Source organism: Microplitis mediator, chromosome 9 (assembly GCF_029852145.1).
Source record: "Microplitis mediator isolate UGA2020A chromosome 9, iyMicMedi2.1, whole genome shotgun sequence".
Classification (NCBI taxonomy): Eukaryota; Metazoa; Arthropoda; class Insecta; order Hymenoptera; family Braconidae; genus Microplitis; species Microplitis mediator.
Genome location: NC_079977.1, coordinates 20,857,121 through 20,880,581, shown reverse-complemented (window position 1 = coordinate 20,880,581; position 23,461 = coordinate 20,857,121). Strand labels below are relative to the sequence as shown.

Genomic DNA, 23,461 nt, shown 5'->3' with positions numbered 1-23,461 from the left:
AGGAGTTTATGGTTTTATAAGAGAATTAATGTAGGAAACAGTAAGTATCTAGATTCCCATATGGAAAATCCACATATGAAACTCTGGGTACTTAGATTCCCGTTTTGACATGGTGCACGTTCCCATGGGAAATCGTGGCAAAAATCTACAGGAGATTCTATACGATTTCCATATAGCTTTGGCATAGTCTGTATTCCCATAGGAGCCCATGTGAGAGTCTATTCCGGGATCTATGCTGGATGACTACATCGAAAACCATATGGGAATCCACCTGAAAACGCCAAAATACGCGTATAACGTGAAAATAGTAACTATGTCCACCGTAAGAAGCGGTCTCGTGACGTATCACTGTTTATTTATATCGTTTATGTAGATCGTAACACTTTGCAAATTTGTGTCCTTCTGTGGCTGAGTGGTCTAAGGTATCAGTTAGATTGCACCCGAAGAGTCTCGAGTTCGATCCCATCACCCGTCCGAGTGATTGTTATTTTCTACTTTTATTTGAAATTTCTATTACACCAAATTTCCGAATTTGACGATGATCACATCGTAATTTATACGAAAGAGCTCTGTGTGACTGGTAGGTAGTTATACTTCAAATCAAAGTTACAATGCTACATCGAGAAAAATAGAATTTTAAAGGTATAGTCCACCACCACAGTAATCAATAGAGAAAATTACGATGTGAGCATCATAAATCCAACTGGAATTTTTTTTTCATGTACGTATTGGTCAAGGCCGTGAAAATATTGGTACTTTTATAAAGCCCTTCCAGAGAGTCAGCCATCGTCAATTTTTCCTCTAGTGTTTGAAAATGAATATCTTTATCTCTCGCTCTAATGACACATTAACATTACAATCCGAAAAGGTTTTAAAAATTTACGAAAGCGAATTGAGATCTAAAAAAATTCAACGAGTTTATTTTCCCTAGCCAATGAAATATTTAAATGAACAAGAGACACTTCATCGATCTTCAAATTACAAAACTATCAACAAATTGACGACTATACTTGCATGTTATTGTTTGTTAGCTGATGGAAGATCAGTAGAATAAAAGTAATTGTGTTGGTATATGGGCGCTATTTAGGATGACTCAAGTGGCTGTTGTTTGAGAACTTAATGGATAATATAAGAGATTCATGGAAACAAAAATTACTGCAATTTCTAGAAAACAAGTTATTGTGGTGACCTAGTTGACGTGTTCTTCAGCAATCGTTGATATATATTTTATCACTGAATTTTTACACTGCAATGTCAGTCTCCATATGCAACGTATGAGTGTCGAAACGCATTTGATGAATATTTGTGTTCAGTCGCAAAGTTGTCTTTGAACGGTATTGTTGCAATAGTTTGACTACTAAGTTGTAGTTGAGCTGACAGTATATGCAATAATGAGGATCAAAATAATCATTTTTTGCTGGTATTGCATACATGCTGCCGATAGTGCACTCAATGATTTTAATTATTTTAAATTTTCTCCTAATAGTTCAACGAAGCGGCTCATTAGCCATGCGGTAATTTGAATTATTTATTAAATGACAACTTATATTTGTTAAATATTCTTTTTATTAATAGGTTTAATTACTTACAGAGAGAATTGGTTGAAACGTGTTTTATAAATAATTCGAATCCGGTGATAATAACTTCTGATTTAATCGATGATGGCTACAAACTTCAGAATCCAGGTGATAGTAACGAAAGAATTTCTCCGATTATTATAATTAACGATGAATTTAAGGGGGAAATGATCAAAGGATACGTTCCTACTTACCCCACATATGTCCTGTCATTAAAGTCAATTGGAAAACTGGAGGCACAAGTTGACGAGTTTAGATCATCGGCAATCTGGAGTATAAAGTCGCCTTTCCTGGTCATCGATACTAACAAAGAATCGCGGTGTGCGAATGCCGGAAAAGTACTTGGGTTTTTGTGGACAATGGATTTATTGTCTGCGTACTACTTGTGTTATGACGATGTCAAGGATTCGACGATCGTCTATACTTTGAACCCATTCACGAATTACGCTCCACTACCATGGGTTAAAGTTGATGCATCTGATCAATTTGATGACAACAAGAGCAAGAAATGGACACTTTACAATCTTCAATATTCAAAAGGTACTGAATTAACTTCTAATAATTGAATTGATACGAAAGAAACTGTAAAGAACGCGCCTAAGTACGGATGAGTGTCTGGTATCGAGCGCAGACCGGTTTCATGAGTCGTGAGCAAGTGCTGCTAATGCACAATCACTGAAATCCTGTCTTTACTCGGTTGCATGTGAAATAAGAATAATGATAAAAAGTATTTGGAAAATCCAAAAGTGCACACCTCGATCGCTTATCCAACTTTGCAAGTGGTAGTAAAACATATTGTATCTGTTATAGAATCTGAAGATTGCATGTTAATGAAACTGAAAAATATGAAAAGTATTTTTCAGCTTCTAAGAGTAAGACGGCATAATCACCGTATAAAAGTGGCATAACCACCATATTTATGCGACATAAACATCGTATAAATACGGTGCGAACATTGTATGAATACCGTGTATCCACTGTTAAAATGAGGTATAGCAACCGTATAAATACGGTACAACCGACGTTTAGGTACAGCATAAAAACCATATAATAGGAGCATAATCATCGTATAAATATAGTATAGCGAGAGCGTAAATACGGTATAACCACAGTATAAATACTAGGGTGCTTCGTTTGAGATGACTATTTTTTTTTTTTCCAAGTCCCATGTCAAAATATCACTGTACACATTGAAAAAAAAAATTCTCACCAAAGATGAGCTCTTAATTTTAATTTTAAATACTCGCTAAATGAATTTGGAATTTTCCCATTTGATTAACACGTAAATTTTAATTTTATTTATTCAATTATATATAGCTTTGCGGCATTTCAAGATATTTGATAAACCATAGGTGAAAATCACAGAGGAATCGTTCCTCTTTGAAAGTGCTTGTAGCTAATTTATGTTTTGTAACCGAACTCACCGGTAAAAAATCTTAAAGTCAATTTTTTCTCAAATTTCATGGTTTCTTTTATTTTACTCACAAACCATCAACTTTACGACAAAATTGTACACGACTTTCTTGTAGGGAATTTAATTTCCTTTAAAAAAAGTTATGTAAGCCATTACCGTAGAGCTAGTAGTTTTCGAGATAAATCCAATTAAACATCTCAAAATTTGAAAAATCGCTGTTTTATCCAAGATTTTAGTACTTTTTGGTAAAATCATTGCTGAAAACACAAATAATGTATGAAAACAAAATATAATAATACATATTACACATTCATATGTAAATATAACGAGTATGAAACAATTATCTTTGTACTGAGAGAGAAAGTAATTAAAAAAGTTTCCGATGGTCAAACAGAGGTGATTGGATTAAATGAAGAAAAGACGGAGGAAATGTAGTAGGAGACAGTTTTGTTTTACATGACATATTTTTGATGATATATTAACCATGATATGTCATATATTTCTTCGGCCACAATTTTATCAAACAGTACTAAAATCTTGGATAAAACAGCGATTTTTCAAATTTTAAGATGTTTAATTGGATTTATCTCGAAAACTACTAGCTCTACGGTAATGGCTTACATAACTTCTTTTGTAGAAAATCTAATTCCCTACAAAAGAAGTCATGGACAATTTTGTTGTGAAGCTTATGGTTTGTGAGTAAAATAAAAGAAACCATGAAATTTGAGAAAAAATTAGCTTTAAGATTTTTTACCGGCGAGTTCGGTTACAAAACATAAATTAGCTACAAGCACTTTCAAAGAGGAACGATTCCTCTGTGATTTCCACCTATGGTCAATCAAATATCTTGAAATGCCGTAAAGCTATATATAATTGAATAAATAAAATTAAAATTTACGTGTTAATCAAATGGGAAAATTCCAAATTCATTTAGCGAGTACTTAAAATTAAAATTAAGAGCTCATCTTTGGTGAGAATTTTTTTTTCAATGTGTACAATGATATTTTGACATGGGACTTGGAAAAAAAAAATAGTCATCTCAAACGAAGCACCCTAATATATATATATATATATTAGACAGGGCAAAAAAAATCGACTATTTTTTTCTTTTTTCGATACTGTGAAAATATTATTTCTGATGATCAAAAAAAATTATTGTGCAAGTTTGAGCCCTTAATATTGATATTAAGAGGTGTATCGTTACGACTATTAGTTTTTTGACAGAAATTTCATTTTTTACCCAAATTTCGTAAATCATCAATCTGAAAAATTTGAGCAATGCATGTTTTTAAAGGAAATTGAATTACCTACAAAAAATCTCTCTTAGTAAATTGACGTACAACGAGGCGTTTCCTTGTAACCTTGCCTTAAACTTTGATTTGTTTTTTAAATTCTTTATTTCTATTTTGGATTTTTGTAACTACCGGAAATATTAAAATTTTGTTTTAGTCAAAATATATACCCACGAACCAAAACATCCAAAAATACGAAAATAACTTGGATTTTTGGGTTCTCAAAAGTTATAAATTAATTTCTATTGTTAAGTGACGATGTTAAGGTGGTCGATCTTGTGGATTAGGGTCCGATACAATGTCTCTAGAGTTATTGACGCGTATAGGGCCGTTTCGACTGTTCCATGGACCCAAACATCCAAAATTACGGAAATGACTTGGATTTTTGGGTTCTCAAAAGTTATAAATTAATTTCTGTTTTTAAGTGACGATGTTAAGGTGGTTGATCTTTTGAATAAGGGTCAGATTTCACGTCTCTAGAGTTATCGACGCGTATAGGGCCGTTTCGACTGTTCCACGGACCCAAACATCCAAAAATACGAAAATAACTTGGATTTTCGGGTTCTTAAAAGTCATAAATAAATTTCTATTGTTAAATGACGATGTTAAGGTGGTCGATCTTTTGAATAAGGGTCCAATTCAATGTCTCTAGAGTTATTGACGCATATAGGGCCGTCTCGAAAGTCCCACAGACCCAAACATCCAAAAATACGGAAATAACTTGGATTTTCGGGTTCTTAAAAGTCATAAATAAATTTCTATTGTTAAATGACGATGTTAAGGTGGTCGATCTTTTGAATTAGGGTCAGATTTAACGTCTCTAGAGTTATCGACGCGTATAGGGCCATCTCGACTGTCCCACGGACCAAAACATCTAAGAATACTGAAATAATATGGATTTTTGAGTTCTCAACAGTCATAAATTAATTCCTATCGTTAAGTGACGATGTTAAGGTGGTCGATCTTTTGAATTAGGGTCCGATTTAACGTCTCTAGTGTTATCGACGCGTATAGGCCCGTCTCGACTGTTCCACGGACCCAAACATCCAAAAATACGAAAATAACTTGGATTTTCGGGTTCTTAAAAGTCATAAATAAATTTCTATTGTTAAATGACGATGTTAAGGTGGTCGATCTTTTGAATAAGGGTCCAATTCAATGTCTCTAGAGTTATTGACGCATATAGGGCCCTCTCGAAAGTCCCACAGACCCAAACATCCAAAAATACGGAAATAACTTGGATTTTCGGGTTCTTAAAAGTCATAAATATATTTCTATTGTTAAATGACGATGTTAGGGTGGTCGATCTTTTGAATTAAGGTCCAATATAACGTCTTTAAAGTTATCGACGCGTATAGGCCCGTCTCGACTGTTCCACGGACCAAAACATCTAAGAATACTGAAATAATATGGATTTTTGAGTTCTCAACAGTCATAAATAAATTCCTATCGTTAAGTGACGATGTTAAGGTGGTCGATCTTTTGAATTAGGGTCCGATTTAACGTCTCTAGGGTTATCGACGCGTATAGGCCCGTCTCGACTGTTCCACGGACCCAAACATCCCAAAATACGGAAATAACTTGGATTTTCGGGTTCTTAAAAGTCATAAATAAATTTCTATTGTTAAGTGACGATGTTAAGGTGGTCGATCTTTTAATTCAGCGTTAGATTTAACGTCTCTAGAGTTATCGACGCGTATAGGGCCGTCTCGACTGTTCCACGGACCCAAACATCCAAAAATACTAAAATAACTTGGATTTTTGGGTTCTCCAAAGTTATAAATTAATTTCTATTGTTAGGCGACGATGTTAAGGTGGTCGATCTTTTAATTTAGGGTCGGATTTAACGTCTCTAGAGTTATCGACGCGTATAGGGCCGTCTCGACTGTTCCACGGACCCAAACATCCAAAAATACTAAAATAACTTGGATTTTTGGGTTCTCCAAAGTTATAAATTAATTTCTATTGTTAGGCGACGATGTTAAGGTGGTCGATCTTTTAATTTAGGGTCGGATTTAACGTCTCTAGAGTTATCGACGCGTATAGGGCCGTCTCGACTGTTCCACGGACCCAAACATTCAAGAATTCGAAAATTACTTGGATTTTCGGGTTCTAAAAGTCATATATAAATTTCTATCGTTAAGTGACGATGTTAGGGTGGTCGATCTTTTGAATTAGGGTCCGATTTAACGTCTCTAGTGTTATCGACGCGTATAGGCCCGTCTCGACTGTTCCACGGACCCAAACATCCCAAAATACGGAAATAACTTGGATTTTCGGGTTCTTAAAAGTCATAAATATATTTCTATCGTTAAGTGACGATGTTAGGGTGGTCGATCTTTTGAATTAGGGTCCAATATAACGTCTTTAGAGTTATCGACGCGTATAGGCCCGTCTCGACTGTTCCACGGACCCAAACATCCAAAAATACGGAAATAATTTGAATTTTTGGGTTCTCAAAAGTTATAAGTAAATTACTACTTTTAAGTGACGATGTTAAGGTTGTCGATCTCTTAATTTACGGTTGGATTTAACGTCTCTAGAGTTATCGACGCGTATAGGGCCCTCTCGAAAGTCCCACAGACCCAACCATTCAAAAAAACGAAAATCACTTGGATTGTTGAGTTCTCAACAGTCATAAATAAATTCCTATCGTTAAGTGACGATGTTAAGGTGATCGATCTTTTGAATTAGGGTCCGATTTAACGTCTCTAGTGTTATCGACGCGTATAGGCCCGTCTCGACTGTTCCACGGACCCAAACATCCCAAAATACGGAAATAACTTGGATTTTCGGGTTCTTAAAAGTCATAAATATATTTCTATTGTTAAGTAACGATGTTAAGGTGGTCGATATTTTAATTTAGGGTCCTATTTAACGTTTCTAGAGTTATCGACGCGTATAGGGCCGTCTCGACTGTTCCACGGACCCAAACATCCAAAAATACTAAAATAACTTGGATTTTTGGGTTCTCCAAAGTTATAAATTAATTTCTATTGTTAAGTAACGATGTTAAGGTGGTCGATATTTTAATTTAGGGTCCTATTTAACGTTTCTAGAGTTATCGACGCGTATAGGGCCGTCTCGACTGTTCCACGGACCCAAACATCCAAAAATACTAAAATAACTTGGATTTTTGGGTTCTCCAAAGTTATAAATTAATTTCTATTGTTAGGCGACGATGTGAAGGTGGTCGATCTTTTAATTCAGCGTCAGATTTAACGTCTCTAGAGTTATCGACGCGTATAGGGCCGTCTCGACTGTTCCACGGACCCAAACATCCAAAAATACTAAAATAACTTGGATTTTTGGGTTCTCCAAAGTTATAAATTAATTTCTATTGTTAAGTAACGATGTTAAGGTGGTCGATATTTTAATTTAGGGTCCTATTTAACGTTTCTAGAGTTATCGACGCGTATAGGGCCGTCTCGACTGTTCCACGGACCCAAACATCCAAAAATACTAAAATAACTTGGATTTTTGGGTTCTCCAAAGTTATAAATTAATTTCTATTGTTAGGCGACGATGTTAAGGTGGTCGATCTTTTAATTCAGCGTCAGATTTAACGTCTCTAGAGTTATCGACGCGTATAGGGCCGTCTCGACTGTTCCACGGACCCAAACATCCAAAAATACTAAAATAACTTGGATTTTTGGGTTCTCCAAAGTCATAAATAAATTTCTATTGTTAAGTGACGATGTTAAGGTGGTCGATCTTTTAATTCAGCGTCAGACTTAACGTCTCTAGAGTTATCGACGCATATAGGGTTTTCTCGACTGTCTCACGGACCCAAACATCCAAAAAAACGAAAATAACTTGGATTTTCGGGTTCTTAAAAGTCATAAATAAATTTCTATCGGTAAGTGACGATGTTAGGGTGGTCGATCTTTTGAATTAAGGTCCGATTTAACGTCTCTAGAGTTATCGACGCGTATAGGGCCATCTCGACTGTCCCACGGACCAAAACATCTAAGAATACTGAAATAATATGGATTTTTGAGTTCTCAACAGTCATAAATTAATTCCTATCGTTAAGTGACGATGTTAAGGTGGTCGATCTTTTGAATTAGGGTCCGATTTAACGTCTCTAGAGTTATCGAAGCGTATAGGGCCGTCTTGACTGTTCCACTGACCCAAACATCCAAAAATTCGAAAATTACTTGGATTTTCGGGTTCTTAAAAGTCATAAATAAATTTCTATTGTTAAGTGACGATGTTAAGGTGGTCGATCGTTTAATTTAGGGTCAGATTTAACGTCTCTAGAGGTATCGACGTGTATAGGGCCGTCTCGACTGTCCTACGGACCCAAACATTCAAAAATACGAACATAACTTGGATTTTTGGGTTCTCCAATGTTATAAATTAATTTCTATTGATAAGTAACGATGTTAAGGTGGTCGATCTTTTAATTTAGGGTCCGATTCAACGTCTGTAGAGTTATCGACGCGTATAGGGCCGTCTCGACTGTCCCACGGACCCAAACATTCAAGAAACCGAAAATAATATGGGTTTTTGAGTTCTCAACAGTCGTAAATAAATTTCTATCGTTAAGTGACGATGTTAAGGTGGTCGATCTTCTGAATTAGGGTCCGATTTAACGTCTCTAGAGTTATCGAAGCGTATAGGGCCGTCTTGACTGTTCCACTGACCCAAACATCCAAAAATTCGAAAATTACTTGGATTTTCGGGTTCTTAAAAGTCATAAATAAATTTCTATTGTTAAGTGACGATGTTAAGGTGGTCGATCTCTTGAATTAGGTTCCGATTTAACGTCTCTAGAGTTATCGACGCGTATAGGGCCGTCTCGACTGTTTCACGGACCCAAACATTCAAGAAACCGAAAATAACTTGGATTTTTGGGTTCTTCAAAGTTATAAATTAATTCCTATTGTTAAGTGACGATGTTAAGGTGGTCGATCTTTTAATTTAGTGTCCGCTTTAACGTCTTTAGAGTTATCGACGCGTATAGGGCCGTCTTGACTGTCCCACGGACCCAAACATTTAAGAATACGGAAATAATTTGAATTTTTGGGTTCACAAAAGTTATAAGTAAATTACTATTTTTAAGTGACGATGTTAAGGTTGTCGATATTTTAATTTATGGTCCGGATTAACGTCTCTAGTGTTATCGACGCGTATAGGCCCGTCTCGGCTGTCCCACGGACCCAAACATCCCAAAATACGGAAATAACTTGGATTTTCGGGTTCTTAAAAGTCATAAATAAATTTCTATTGTTAAGTGACGATGTTAAGGTGGTCGATCTTTTAATTTAGGGTCCGATTTAACGTCTCTAGAGTTATCGACGCGTATAGGGCCGTCTCGACTGTCCCACGGTCCCAAACATCCAAGAATACGAATTCAATATGGGTTTTTGGGTTCGGTGCTGCTATTGGCACCATCCACGGAAGAAATCCGTGTCTCTAAGCGGCAATACGGAAATAGTTAGAAATACGGATAAAATTTCCGTGGATGTAAATTTTACAGTTATTCAAATGGGAAAGGAGAGCCCCCATCGCGCCAGCTCAATTTTTGAGATATTGAGCTCAAACTTTAGGAGAATTTTTTTTTTTATATTGAAGAAACTTTTAAGATACGTTTAATTGAAAAAATAGAAAAAATTATTTTGACATGGTCTAATATATATATATATATATATATATATATATATATATATATATATATATAAGCGAAATACCACTGACTGACTCATCACGAGATCTCGAAAACTATAGGTCTCGTTGACTCGAAATTTGGCATACATATTCTTTTCTCAACGTAGACGCTCACTAAGAACGGTTTTTATGAAACTCTTATTCTAACACAATATATTTGCGGTATTAATACGGTAATAAAATTTCACAAATATACCACATTTATACCGTGGGTATACCGTAATAATGCTTATACCTAAAAAATACTAGGCAAATACCGTAGAAATACCGTTATGGCAATTCCGCGAGGGATAATTTTAATTCCAAATTTTTTATTATGTACATAATTTAATTCCGAATTTTCATTATGTACATAATTTTTATTCTCGCATTTTCATTATGTACATAATTTTGATAGAACTCATTAAAATTATGTCAGTAATATTATTATTTAATTACAGATGAAACTCCATGCAAAAATGTGTCTTTTGATAAGACTCAAGAATTGGATGGCCATGAAGTCAAATTCGGACTTGTTTTGAGTTCACAAAAGAATGAAAACATTAAGATAAATAAAGGATATAAACTCGCCGATAGCTTTGTCTCCGAAAAATCACTCAGTTTATGGAGATGGTCGAAACATCTTAATGTCCAGAGATTCATTCACTTTTTACCGCCTAGTACGATACGTACAATTGTAGAGAAAGGATATATTGCGGAATTAGCTAATAAAACGCTTGACGTTCAAACAGATATATTGCAATTAGCGGATACTAATAACAACTTTTCAGACTTTATAACGCACTATCACGAAGTAACGTATTCGATTTTAACTAAAAAGTCAAATTATTTAACGGTAATAAGCGAGATGACTTACAATCTGCAGTTCATCATTATGACAATAGTTGTCTTGCTATTGATAGCACTGATTATAATAATGAATAACAAATTCGACATAAGCGGCGGTATTATGGACGTGATAAAAATGTCAGCAGGTATGGGAGTGATGTCACCATTCGATCGGCTATCAATAAGAATAATTTACTTAAGCGGCTTCTTGTTTATTTTCACTGTAATGCCCGAGTTCCAGGGACAAATATCCGCCATTTTGTCGAAGCCTATGCGCCGTAACATAGAGTCGTTAAAAGATCTGTACGAAAATAAGTTTCATGTTTACTATGACGAATTATTAGAAAATGATATTATTAATGAAAAATTGTGGGTCACTGATGAGGACAAAAAATTTTTACATCCATTGGGTACATTAGAATCACTCAGTTGTCAATTGAAAGCACAAGAAGATTCATCAATATCCTGTATTTCTCCCACCCATCGTCTCTTATATGTTGCTTCAAAATTAAAATATTTTTATGTTTCGAAAGAAGTTACTTTTAAAAAATATTTCGTTTATTGGACAAGAAAGGACTGGGCTGTCAAACATCAGCTCGATAAAATTGCATCGTTATTTGAGGAATCGGGTCTTATCCGTTATGGGGTTGACAAAAAAAAAAAAGATTATTCCAAGAAAATTAAAAAATTGAATAAAATCGAACAACGAGGAAATTACGACCAGGTTGATTTCGAATATTTGCTGTTTAGTTATATGTTTACTGGCGCCATTTTACTTTGGAGTTTGATTATCTTTGGAATTGAAGTTCTCTTTCATAAGCATTCGAAAATTTGCAGACAAATTAAAATGCGCAGATATTTCAGAAAGAAAATTTCTATAAGGTCGCAGCCGAGAATTGTTTTCTTTCCTGGGCGGATGGTTCTCCTAAACAACCGCAATCAAGTTTAAAACAAATATTAAATATATACTCACTGCATATTTTAATCTTGTGCAAGTCTTCTTAGCTTTATAGTAATTGTCTGGTTTTTCAGGAGACTTTGTTTCTTGTTGATAATTTTGTAAAGTTTAAACTGCAAGTATTCTGACTGACATTTTGTATTCCGCACCTGAAGTGCGACGCGCTGTGCCCTTTACGATCGAAAATATCAATTCGAAAATTCACCCAGGGTAAAACATACCTACACTCTTTTGATAACACTCACATTTAACCCATGTTTCTCGAAAAAGTTCCGGTAATATTTATTTCTGAAAGAGAATGATTCATCTAAATATTAAGAATTGATAAATAATCAAAAATATTTTATTAGATGAATTACGTTTTATTTTCGCGTCCGGAAAAATAAAAATTGCTGACATGCATACTGTGGTATTTGTTCATTGATGTAAGATTAGAACAGTGTATGATAATATATAGAAACTCGTTTGCTAGGTGAGTTTGTAAATACTAGAGTGTTAACTTATTCCCAGTGGAAAATTAAAACTGTTTCGTGGAGACAATTATCGCAAGTTCTGGGAAATGAGTAATAGCTGCGACCTAGTTGACGTGTTTCTTCAACAAGGGTCGGGGCAAATGTTAACGATGTTTTCTTAAGCTACCGGTTGCAGTTGTCCGGGCAACAAATGAATGCTCACTCCATTTCGCGGGTATTTCAATCAGTCGGCATACTGACTTTGAGCCATACAGAGACGACATTCAATTTGAGAAAAGAACTCTTGGGGTATACTGGTTGACGTCCTTGAATATTGTATATAAAATAGTTGATTCGTCATCGTATTTGAGAATTACTGATTTTTTTCGTTCTTTGGGTCAAAAGTGTTGATTACGAACAATGCAATAATGAAGCTTGAAATAATTATTTTTTGCTGTTATTGTACATATGTCGCGGATAGTGCGTTCACAGATCTTAAAATTTTGAATTTTTCAACCAACAGTTCAACGGAGCAGCTTATTAGCAATGCGGTAATTTATATTATTTATTTAATGACAACTTATCTTTGTTGGATATTCCTTTTATTAATAGGTTTAATTACTTACAGAGAGAATTGGTTGAAACGTGTTTTATAAATAATTCGAATCCAGTGATAATAACTTCTGATTTCATCGATAATGGCTACAAACTTCAAAATCCAGGTGATAGTAACGGAAAAAGTTCTCCGATTATTGTAATTAACGATGAATTAAAGGGGGATAAGATCAAAGGATACCATCCCACGTACCCCACATATGTCCTGTCATTTGACTCAATTGAAAAACTGGAGGCGCAAGTTGACGAGTTTAGATCATCGACAATCTGGAGTATAAAGTCGCTTTTCCTGGTCATCGATACTAACAAAGAGTCGCGGTGTGCGAATGCCGGAAGGGTACTTGGATTTTTGTGGACAATGGATTTATTGTCTGCGTACTACTTGTGTTATGACGATGGCAAGGATTCGACGATCGTCTATACTTTGAACCCATTCACGAATTACGCTCCTCGACCGTGGGTTAAAGTGGAGGCAGCTGACCAGTTTGACAACAACAAGGGCAAGAAATGGACACTCTACAATCTTCAGTATTCAAAAGGTATTCAATTAACTTCTAATAATTGAATTGATACGAAACGAACTGTACTTCATAAAAATAATTACGGATGAGGGTTCGGAATCAAGCGCGCATTAGTGTCGGAAGCCACCAGCGATTGCTGCCAATGCTCGTTTCCATTTGGTAGCACAACGTATATGTTGTGGTATTTTGATAAATCAAATTTATAAAATCTGGGCGTCGGTTGGCCTTGCGGACCAGCCCCAAGATTGTGTTTTTTCAATTTTTTGTTGATGATATGATTTAAACTAAAGAACAAGTTAGATGATAGTATGTGATGATCAAAAGAGAACATAAAAAGGAAAAGTTTGTATAATTTCAGACACATTTTAGTACATCATATCATTATTAATCCGGAAAGATTAACATGAAATGTTATTTTTTTGACTTTTAAACGCTGATAGCTTTCGAACTGATCAACTGATTTTGACGTTTGAGGTGGCAATCGGCGCGTTTTATTGAATTCTAAAACTGATTAAGATAAAAAATCGATCGGGTCAGTCGTTTCCAAAACATTTGGAAAAAACCATTTTTCACCATTTCTTTCTCCCGCGATATCTCTCGAACAAATTAACCGATTGAGATAGATAAGGCGGCAATCGACGCGTTTGATCAAATTATAGAGCTGATTCAATTTTTTAGTCGATCTTTCAAGTCGTTTCTGAGAAATCACTAAGAAACAAAAAAAAAAAAAATTTTTTTTCTCGTAATGCGCCAATATGTTCGAGTTTACATGATCGAGTGATCTGAAATTTTCAGAAAAGTTGATGGCCAACAAGCTCTTTCGATTAACGCTTTAACCATCCAAATCGATTTATTAGTTAAAAAGTGACAAAGAGTTCACACACACCCACACACACACACACAGACAGACAAATACACACACTCGGACATCCTTCTGAAAATAGTCAGAGTAGCTTCCTTGGACCTCGAAACATCGACATCTGATAAAAAATCGATTTTCGAAAATCGGGTTAAAAACAATCACTTCCCAAATTTTTGAAAATTTACGATTTTCTTAGCGAGAAGTTAAAAATACCAAATGGTTAATTTTCAATATTATTATTTAATTACAGATAAAGCTCCATGCCAAAATGTATCTTTTGATAAGACTCAAGAACTGGATGGTCATGAAATTAAATTCGCAATTGTTTTGAAATCACAGAAGGATGATAACATTGAGATAAATAGAGTATATAACGTTGTCGATAGTATTGACACTAGAGAAACATTACATTCATTAGAATATTCGAAATGCATGAATGTCCAGAGATTACTTTACTTTTTACCGCATCGTACAATACTTACTATTGTTGAGAAAGGATACATTGCACAATTAGCGAATAAAACGATCGACGCCTATGCAGAAAAGTTGCAATTAGCGGATACTAATCACAACTTTTTAGACTATATTACGCATTATCACGAAATAACGTATTCGATTTTAACTAAAAAGTCAAATTATTTAACGGTAATAAGCGAGATGACTTACAATCTGCAGTTTATTATTTCGACAATAGTTGTCTTGATATTGATAGCAGTAATTATAATAGTTAATAACAAATTCGATATAAGTGGGGGTATTATGGACGTGATAAAAATGTCGGCAGGAATGGGAGTAATGTCGTCGTTGGATCGGCTCTCGATAAGAATAATTTACTTAAGCGGCTTCTTGTTTATTTTCGCTGTAATGCCCGAGTTCCAGGGACAAATATCTGCCATTTTATCGAAGCCTATGCGCCGTAACGTAGAGTCATTAAAAGATCTGTACGAAAATAAGTTTCACGTTTACTATGACAAATTCTTAGAGAATGATATTATTAATGAAAAATTATGGGTCACTGATGAGGACAAAAAATATTTACATCCATTGGATCCATACGAATCATTCAATTGTCATCGGAAAGCACAAGAAGATTCATCAATATCCTGTCTTTCTTCCACAAATCGTCTCTTACATTTTGCGTCAAAATCAAAATATTTTTATGTTTCGAAAGAAGTTACTTTTAAAAAATATTTCGTTTATTGGACACGAAAGGACTGGGCTGTCAAACATAAACTCGATAAAATTGCATCGTTATTTGCGGAATCGGGTCTTATCCATTATGGGGTTGGCAAAAAAAAAAAAGATTATTCCAAGAAAATAAAAAAATTGAATAAAATCGAACAACGAGGAAATTACGACCAGGTTGATTTCGATCATTTGGTGTTTAGTTATATGTTCACTGGGGCAATTTTACTTTGGAGTTTGATTATCTTTGGAATTGAAGTTCTCTTCCACAAGCATTCGAAAATTTGCAGAGAAGTTAGAATGCGCAGATATTTTAGAAAGAAAGTTTCTGTAAGATCGCAGCCGAGAATTGTTTTCTTTCCTGGGCGGATGGTTCTCCTAAACAACCGCAATCAAGTTTAAAATATATATTAAATATATACTCACTGCATATTTTAATTTTGTGAAGGTCTTCTTAGCTTTATAGTAATTGTCTGGTTTTTCAGGAGACTTTGTTTCTTGTTGATAATTTTGTAAAGTTTTAACTGCAAGTTTTCTGACTGACATTTTGTATTTCGCACCTCAAGTGCGAAGCGCTGTGCGCTTTACGATCGAAATTATTAACTCGACAAATTCACTCACGGTACAACATACCTATGCTCTTTCGATTACACTAAATTGGGTTAAATTGTATACTAGTACAAAGATAATTTATTAAAGAATAATTCCAACCCGGTATTAAGTCGATTTAGTATTCCATTGATTCAAAATAAATCGTTCAAATCCAAGCGCGGCAAAGAGGCCCCTTTAAATATACGGCAAGCCGGAAATAACACATGCTAGTAAAATAGTAAAATGTAAATAATAATTAAATTAATATCGAGAATGTAGAAATTATAAAATTTCAAAGAGGTTTTCTCTTAACAATATAAATTTGATAATTTAAACTCATGTTTCTCAGTAAAGTTCCAGAAATATTTATTTCTGACAGAAAATGATTCCTCTGAATATTAAGAATTAATAAATAATCAAATATATTTTATTAGATGAATTACATTTTTTTTCTCCGTCGGAAAAGATAAAAATTGCTGACATGCATACTTCGGTATTTGTTCATTGATGTAAAATAAGACAAGTGTATGATAATACATAGGAAACTCGTTTGCCAGGTGAACTTGTAAATACTAGAGTGTTAACTTATTCCCGGTGGAAAATTAGAACTGTTTCATAGAGACAATTATCGCAAGTTCTGGGAAATGAGTAATAGCTGTGACCTAGTTGACGTGTGTCTTCAACGAGGGTCGGGGCAAATGTTAACGATGTTTTCTTAAGCTACCGGTTGCAATTGTCCTGGGCGATAAATGAATGCGCACAACATTCCGCGAATATTTCGATTAGTCGGCTAGATGACTTAAGTGACTGTTGTGTGGAAACTAAATGGATTTATAAAAAATTCAGAGAAATAAAAATAACTGCAATTTCTGAAAAATAAGTTATTGTGTTGACCTAGCTGACGCGTGTCTTCAGCAATCGGTTATGTAGATCTTATCGCTGGATCCTTACACTGCAATTTAAACCCTCATATGCAACACACGAGTGTCCTAAACGCTTTCGATAAACATTTATGTTCAGTCAATAAGTTGTCATTGAACGGTATTGTTGCAATAGTTCGACTACTAAGTTGTAGTTGAGCTGATAGTATATGCAATAATGAGGATCAAAATAATCATTTTTTGCTGGTATTGCATACATGCTGCCGATAGTGCACTCAATGATTTTAATTATTTGAATTTTTCTCCTAATAGTTCAACGAAGCGGCTCATTAGCAATGCGGTCACTTATATTATTTATTTAATGACAACTTATATTTGTTAGATATTCTTTTTATTAATAGGTTTAATTACTTACAGAGAGAATTGGTTGAAACGTGTTTTATAAATAATTCGAATCCGGTGATAATAACTTCTGATTTCATCGATGATGGCTACAAAAATCAAAATCCGGGTGATAGTAAAGAAAGAAATTCGCCGGTGATTGTAATTAACGAAAAATTAAAGGGGGATAGGATCAAAGGATACCATCCCACGTACCCCACATATGTCCTGTCATTTGACTCAATTGAAAAACTGGAGGCACAAGTTAAAGAGTTTAGATCATCGGCAATCTGGAGTATAAAGTCGCCTCTCCTGGTCATCGATACTAACAAAGAGTCGCGGTGTGCGAATGCCGGAAGGGTACTTGGGTTTTTGTGGACAATGGATTTATTGTCTGCGTACTACTTGTGTTATGACGATGGCAAGGATTCGACGATCGTCTATACTTTGAACCCATTCACGAATTACGCTCCTCGGCCATGGGTTAAAGTTGAGGCAGCTGATCAGTTTGACGACAACAAGGGCAAGAAATGGACACTCTACAATCTCCAATATACTAAAGGTACTTTTTTTACATTTATTTATAATATTTGAATTAATACAACAGAAATGTTAAGTACCAGCCTAAGTACGGATTAGTGTTTGGTATCGAGCGCAGACCGTTATAATGGCCGCAGGCAAGTGCTGCAAATGCACAATTACTGAAATTCCATTTTTACTCGGTAGCATTATCGAAAGATTGGAACCCGACTGGTTACTGTTCCACACCCGACTCAGTGCGGTGCTGGAAAAAAATACTCGATTGTGGTGCAGCATCACACTGATTTCGGTGCGGAACCTGACTGAGTCTTGTGCGCATATTACCCAGTCAGGTCCCGCACAGTAATCAGTGTGGCGCTGCACCACAATCGAGCATTTTTCCAGCACCGTACTGAGTCGGGTGCAGAACAGTAACCAGTCAGGTTCCAATCTTTCCGTGTTAGAGTACATTTTTACTAAGATTAAACAAATAATTTCCTCGGGTGGATACAAACACGCGAATACTTGGTAAAAGTTTTTTTTTTCAGTGTAGAAATAGAAAATAGCTATTGGGTTATTGAGAGGGAATATTATATTAAAGTTTGACGCCAATTATAAGTTAATACAAAACACAGAACACAAATGGGATTTGTTTTGCTGCGTGGGGTCCGCTGGTACTCGTGTGTCCGCTCCGTAACGATTTTAACATCCCGGGAAAAAATGATCAGACCTGACCATGCCTGTTCATGTATGATCAGGCCTGAAATTAGACCTGATCATGCCTGTTCATGTATGATTAGGCCTGAAATTAGACATGATCAGGCCTGATCATACCTGTCCATGCCTGGTCATGTCTATTCATGCCTGTTCATGTCTGAAGCGTTAAATACGCTCAGACCTGATCATACCTGTCTATGCCTGTTCATGCCTGGTCATATATGTTCATGTCAGTTCATGGCTGTTCATGTCTGCTCATAGATCTAAAATTTTGTTGACCAAGAATCTATCACGTATAAGATTTTTATTACTTGAAGTTCATACGAAACCTACTTTTCAACTAAATCTCTTAGGTCAGTGGGTAGTGAGTTACATTTTCGAGCGCAAGGTCCACGGTTCAAATCCTGCACACGCCCGAATTTTTTATTTTTTTTATTTTTATAGCAATAATTATATACATGTATAATTGAATATAGTTATACATAATTATATATAATTATATAGGGCCATTTTTTATATATAATTTTTTTACCCGGATGGGCATGAACAGACATGAACATACCTGATCAGACCAGAACATGCCTGATCAGGCCTGGTCAGGCATGGTCATTTTTCATGTCTGATCAGGCCTGAAGACTCATGCCTATTCATGTCTGATCAAGTCTGATCATTTTTTCCCGGGATGTGTCCTCTACGGGTTAAATAATAATACATTATTAACTTTGACTATAATTATTAATTTACAGATCGAACTCCATGCAGAAATGTATCTTTTGACAAGACTCAAGACTTGGATGGTCATGAAATTAATGTCGCACTTGTTAAGTATTTTCCGAAGAATCTGAGCATTATAATAAATCAACGAGACCGCGTGTTGGATCGGCTTCTCGCTAAAAAATCAACACATTTACCACAATGGCCGATGTACATTAATGCGAAATATTCAATTTACATTATACCGTTCCAACGTTCTATTATTGAAAAAGGTTATATTGCGGAATTAGCTAATAAACAGTTTGACGCTCATGCAATTGTACTGCAATTAGCAGGTATTAATTACGAGTTGTTAGACTTTGTGACACAGTATCAGGAACTAAAGTATTCGATTTTAACTAAAAAGTCAAATTATTTAACGGTAATAAGCGAGATAACTTACAATCTGCAGTTTATTATTTCGACAATAGTTGTCTTGCTATTGATAGCAGTGATTATGATAGTTAATAACAAATTCGATATAAGCGGGGGTATTATGGACGTGATAAAAATGTCAGCAGGAATGGGAGTGATGTCGCCTTTCGACCGGCTCTCGATAAGAATAATTTACTTAAGCGGCTTCTTGTTTATTTTCACTGTAATGCCCGAGTTTCAGGGACAAATATCCGCCATTTTGTCGAAGCCTATGCGCCGTAACATAGAGTCGTTAAAAGATCTGTACGAAAATAAGTTTCATGTTTACTATGACGAATTATTAGAGAATGATATTATCAATGGAAAATTGTGGGTCACTGATGAGGATAAAAAATATTTACATCGATTAACGGAAAGTCAACAAAGGGATTGTGTATCAGCTGCAAAAACAAATTCAACAATCGCTTGCATTTTCTTCACAGTGCAACAGTTATATGCTGCTTCAAATTCAAAACATTTGTATGTTTCAAAAGAAGTTACTTTTAAAAAATATTTCGTTTATTGGACACGAAAGGACTGGGCCGTCAAACATAAACTCGATAAAATTGCATCGTTATTTTTGGAATCGGGTCTTGTTCATTATAGAACTGACAAAGTAATAGAAAAGTATTCCAAGAAAATAAAAAAATTGAATAAAATCGAACAACGAGGAAATTACGACCAGGTTGATTTCGATCATTTGGTGTTTAGTTATATGTTTACTGGCGCAATTTTACTTTGGAGTTTGATTATCTTTGGAATTGAAGTTCTTTTCCATAAGCATTCGAAAATTTGCAGACAAATTAAAATGCGCAGACATTTTAGAAAAAAAATTTCTGTAAGATCGCAGCCGAGAATTGTTTTCTTTCCTGGGCGGATGGTTCTCCTAAACAACCGCAATCAAGTTTAAAATATATATCAAACATATACTCACTGCATATTTTAATCTTGTGAAAGTCTTTTTAGCTTTATAGTGATTGTTTGGTTTTTCAGAAGACTTTGTTTCTTGTTGATAATTTTGTAAAATTTAAACTGCAAATTTTGTGACTGACATTTTGTTTTTCGCACCTTAAGGGCGACGCGCTGTTCGCTTTACGATCGAAATTATCAATTCGACAAATTCACATACGGTAAAACATACCTACACGAAAAGAAATTTTCTTGAAACATTACCGTTGTATTCACGGTAATCTTGGGACGAATGGTACGAACTAATCATTTGTCGGTAAGTGAGATAATTTTTAACTTTTTTTCAACAAATTTTACCGTAGTCTTTTGTAAATTTTATGAAGTCTACGACAAAATGAATAAAATTTTTCGTAATTTTTATTCCAAAAATGGTAATAAATAAAAGCGCCGCATTATGTCTCACGATTACAGTGAATTTAACGGTAATTTTTAAAGAAAATTTCTTTCCGTGTATGCTCTTTCGATTACACTAAATTGGGTTAAATTTTATACTAGTACTAAGATAATTTATTGGAGAATAATTCCGACCCGGTATTAAGTCGATTTAGTATTCCATTGATTTAAAATAAATTATTTAAATTCCAGAAATCGGCGCCGTCGATTGACCGGTACGAATCTTCGTAAGTACGATAACTTTCGAAAAATATAATGTACGGCTTAATTTTTTTTTTTAATAGCTTTGTATTTTTCGTCGCAAGAACCCAATGAAAAATCACGATCTAAATCATTTTCGTTTAATTGTAAAAAATAATATACTTTATAACGCTAACTCATGAAAACTTAGCCGCCATATTTGATTTTTATTATTATAATTTTTTGTTTTTTTTTCCGCCACAAACTACTGACAGCAGCACTAGAAAGAAGTGGGATTAAAAAAGAAACAGCGACATCTAAGAAGAAAAGGCGGAATATTTAAAAAAAAATTTAAATAAAAATAATTAAACTGAAAATAAAAAGTAAAATGTTTATATTTATCATGAGCGATTGAGGTGCGCACTTTCGGATTTCCCATTTTTTTAGAAAATAAGCAATGAAAATTATTGTAGTTATGTAATTACTGTTGAAATAAATGAATAAATATTTAAATGTCAAACAATAATTCTTTCTTCTTAATTGAAATTTCTGACTATGGGTAATTTTAAGGAAAAGGCATAAAATATTCAAAATAAAATATTTTTTTTTTTTGGAAAATTTTCATTTATTATTTTTTTTTTTAATATTTTTATTTTTTACTAACAATTAAAAATTTCCTATTAATATTCGATTTTATATTTTTTTTTAAATTTGAAAATTTTCAAGTCATTAATTAATTAATTATTTTATTTTTTTTCTGCGTTTACTTCATAAATCACTCATGCATTTACACCCACATACACTCTTATCAATTATCCTTATTGGTGTATTAATTGATTTACTTACTGCCAATTAATTACATTAATAAAAAGTAAAATAGTATAATTATATTTTTGAAAAAAAATGTAAATTGTTTCGCAAATAATTCGTTGCACTACAGATAATTTGCGAGAGATAGATTCCCATGTAAAAGAATTTGAATTTAATTTTTTGATCTACTCAAATTCAAATTTTTTGAATTCTACCGCGAAATCGTTCTTAATTAATTTTTTTATCTTCAACATCAAATATCTCCTAAAATATCGAAATTATGGAAAAAAACAATCAGTACTTTTCTGTACAGAATTAAATTCTCTACAAAAAAGTTATCATTCATTTTTTCGATAACTTGTATCGTTTTCGGGTTAAAAGTATTTCAAATAAAAAAAAAATTAATTGATTCAAAACATTAATTGTAATTAAATTACCGTAACTTTGTAAATATCAATGGTACGAAAAAACGTAATGAACACTTTTTTGTTCAGGATTTAATGATCTACAAAAAAGATCCTCATCACTTTTTACCTATATCAATTATTTTACAAGATATCAGCAATTAATCATATTTTATACTCTTGGTTTTGTTTTGTTTTTTTTATTCAATTTTTTATTTTTTGTAATTAATTTTTTTAATTAATTGTCATTACGAATCATGATTCAAATCTTAGTAAATTTTAATTTACAAGAAAATTGATTTTCGCGGTTTTTTTTTTTCAAATTTAAAAATTTCCCGCGAGTCTTTAAAATATTAGTTTGTTTTTAACCTTTGAAATATCAATTAATTACCTAATTAATAAAGTAAAACTTAAAAATTCGTTAATCAATTTAAAATTAATAAAAGGTTTTTTTTTAATTCCACCAATTAATCAATGATTTTTTAATTATCAATAACCTCATTGTTTCATTCATAACCTCAATTTCTTTTATACTTGAACAATAATAATAATTCATTATTATTATTATTATTAGAATAATAATAATAATAATAATAATAATAATAATAATAATAATAATAATAATAATAATAATGATAATAATAATAATAATAAACTAATAACATTAATAATGACCCTTACACGTAGAAATTAATATATAAATATATATTAATTAATTAGTTAATTAATCAATATTACTAATAATAATTAAATGATCACTATATTGATAACCCGGGAAAAATAATTTAGATCTAAGTAGATCTACATAGATCTGAAATTTAGTATAGATCGTTAATAATTTTAGATTCGCAGTGATCTTTATTGAATTTTATAGTTCTTCAATGATTAATCTAGATCTAGAATGATCAAACATTATTTTTGAACTATGATGATCTCTATAGATCTTCAATGATGTCTAATGATTTCTCTAGATCTAGAATGATCTAAGATTATTCTAGATCTATGGTGATCTCTATAGATCTTCAATAATGTCCACTAATTTCTCTAGATCTAGAATAATCTAAGATTATTC

General features: G+C 33.6%; 2 protein-coding genes across 2 annotated transcripts; both read left to right on the top strand.

The window, feature by feature from the left end:
* Positions 1–1,509: 1,509 nt before the first annotated feature.
* On the top strand, positions 1,510–16,175 carry LOC130674251 (uncharacterized). Its single transcript, XM_057479521.1, has 6 exons — positions 1,510–1,514; positions 1,576–2,117; positions 10,397–11,251; positions 12,093–12,151; positions 12,823–13,348; positions 14,443–16,175. The coding sequence occupies exons 1-6, from the start codon at positions 1,510–1,512 to the stop codon at positions 15,777–15,779; spliced, it is 3,324 nt and encodes a 1,107-aa protein (XP_057335504.1). The 3' UTR covers positions 15,780–16,175.
* Positions 16,176–16,596: 421 nt separating this feature from the next.
* Positions 16,597–21,629, top strand: LOC130674498 (uncharacterized). The gene is made up of 2 exons (XM_057479843.1): positions 16,597–17,792; positions 19,213–21,629. The coding sequence occupies exons 1-2, from the start codon at positions 17,612–17,614 to the stop codon at positions 20,541–20,543; spliced, it is 1,512 nt and encodes a 503-aa protein (XP_057335826.1). The 5' UTR covers positions 16,597–17,611; the 3' UTR covers positions 20,544–21,629.
* The last annotated feature ends 1,832 nt before the right edge of the window (positions 21,630–23,461 follow it).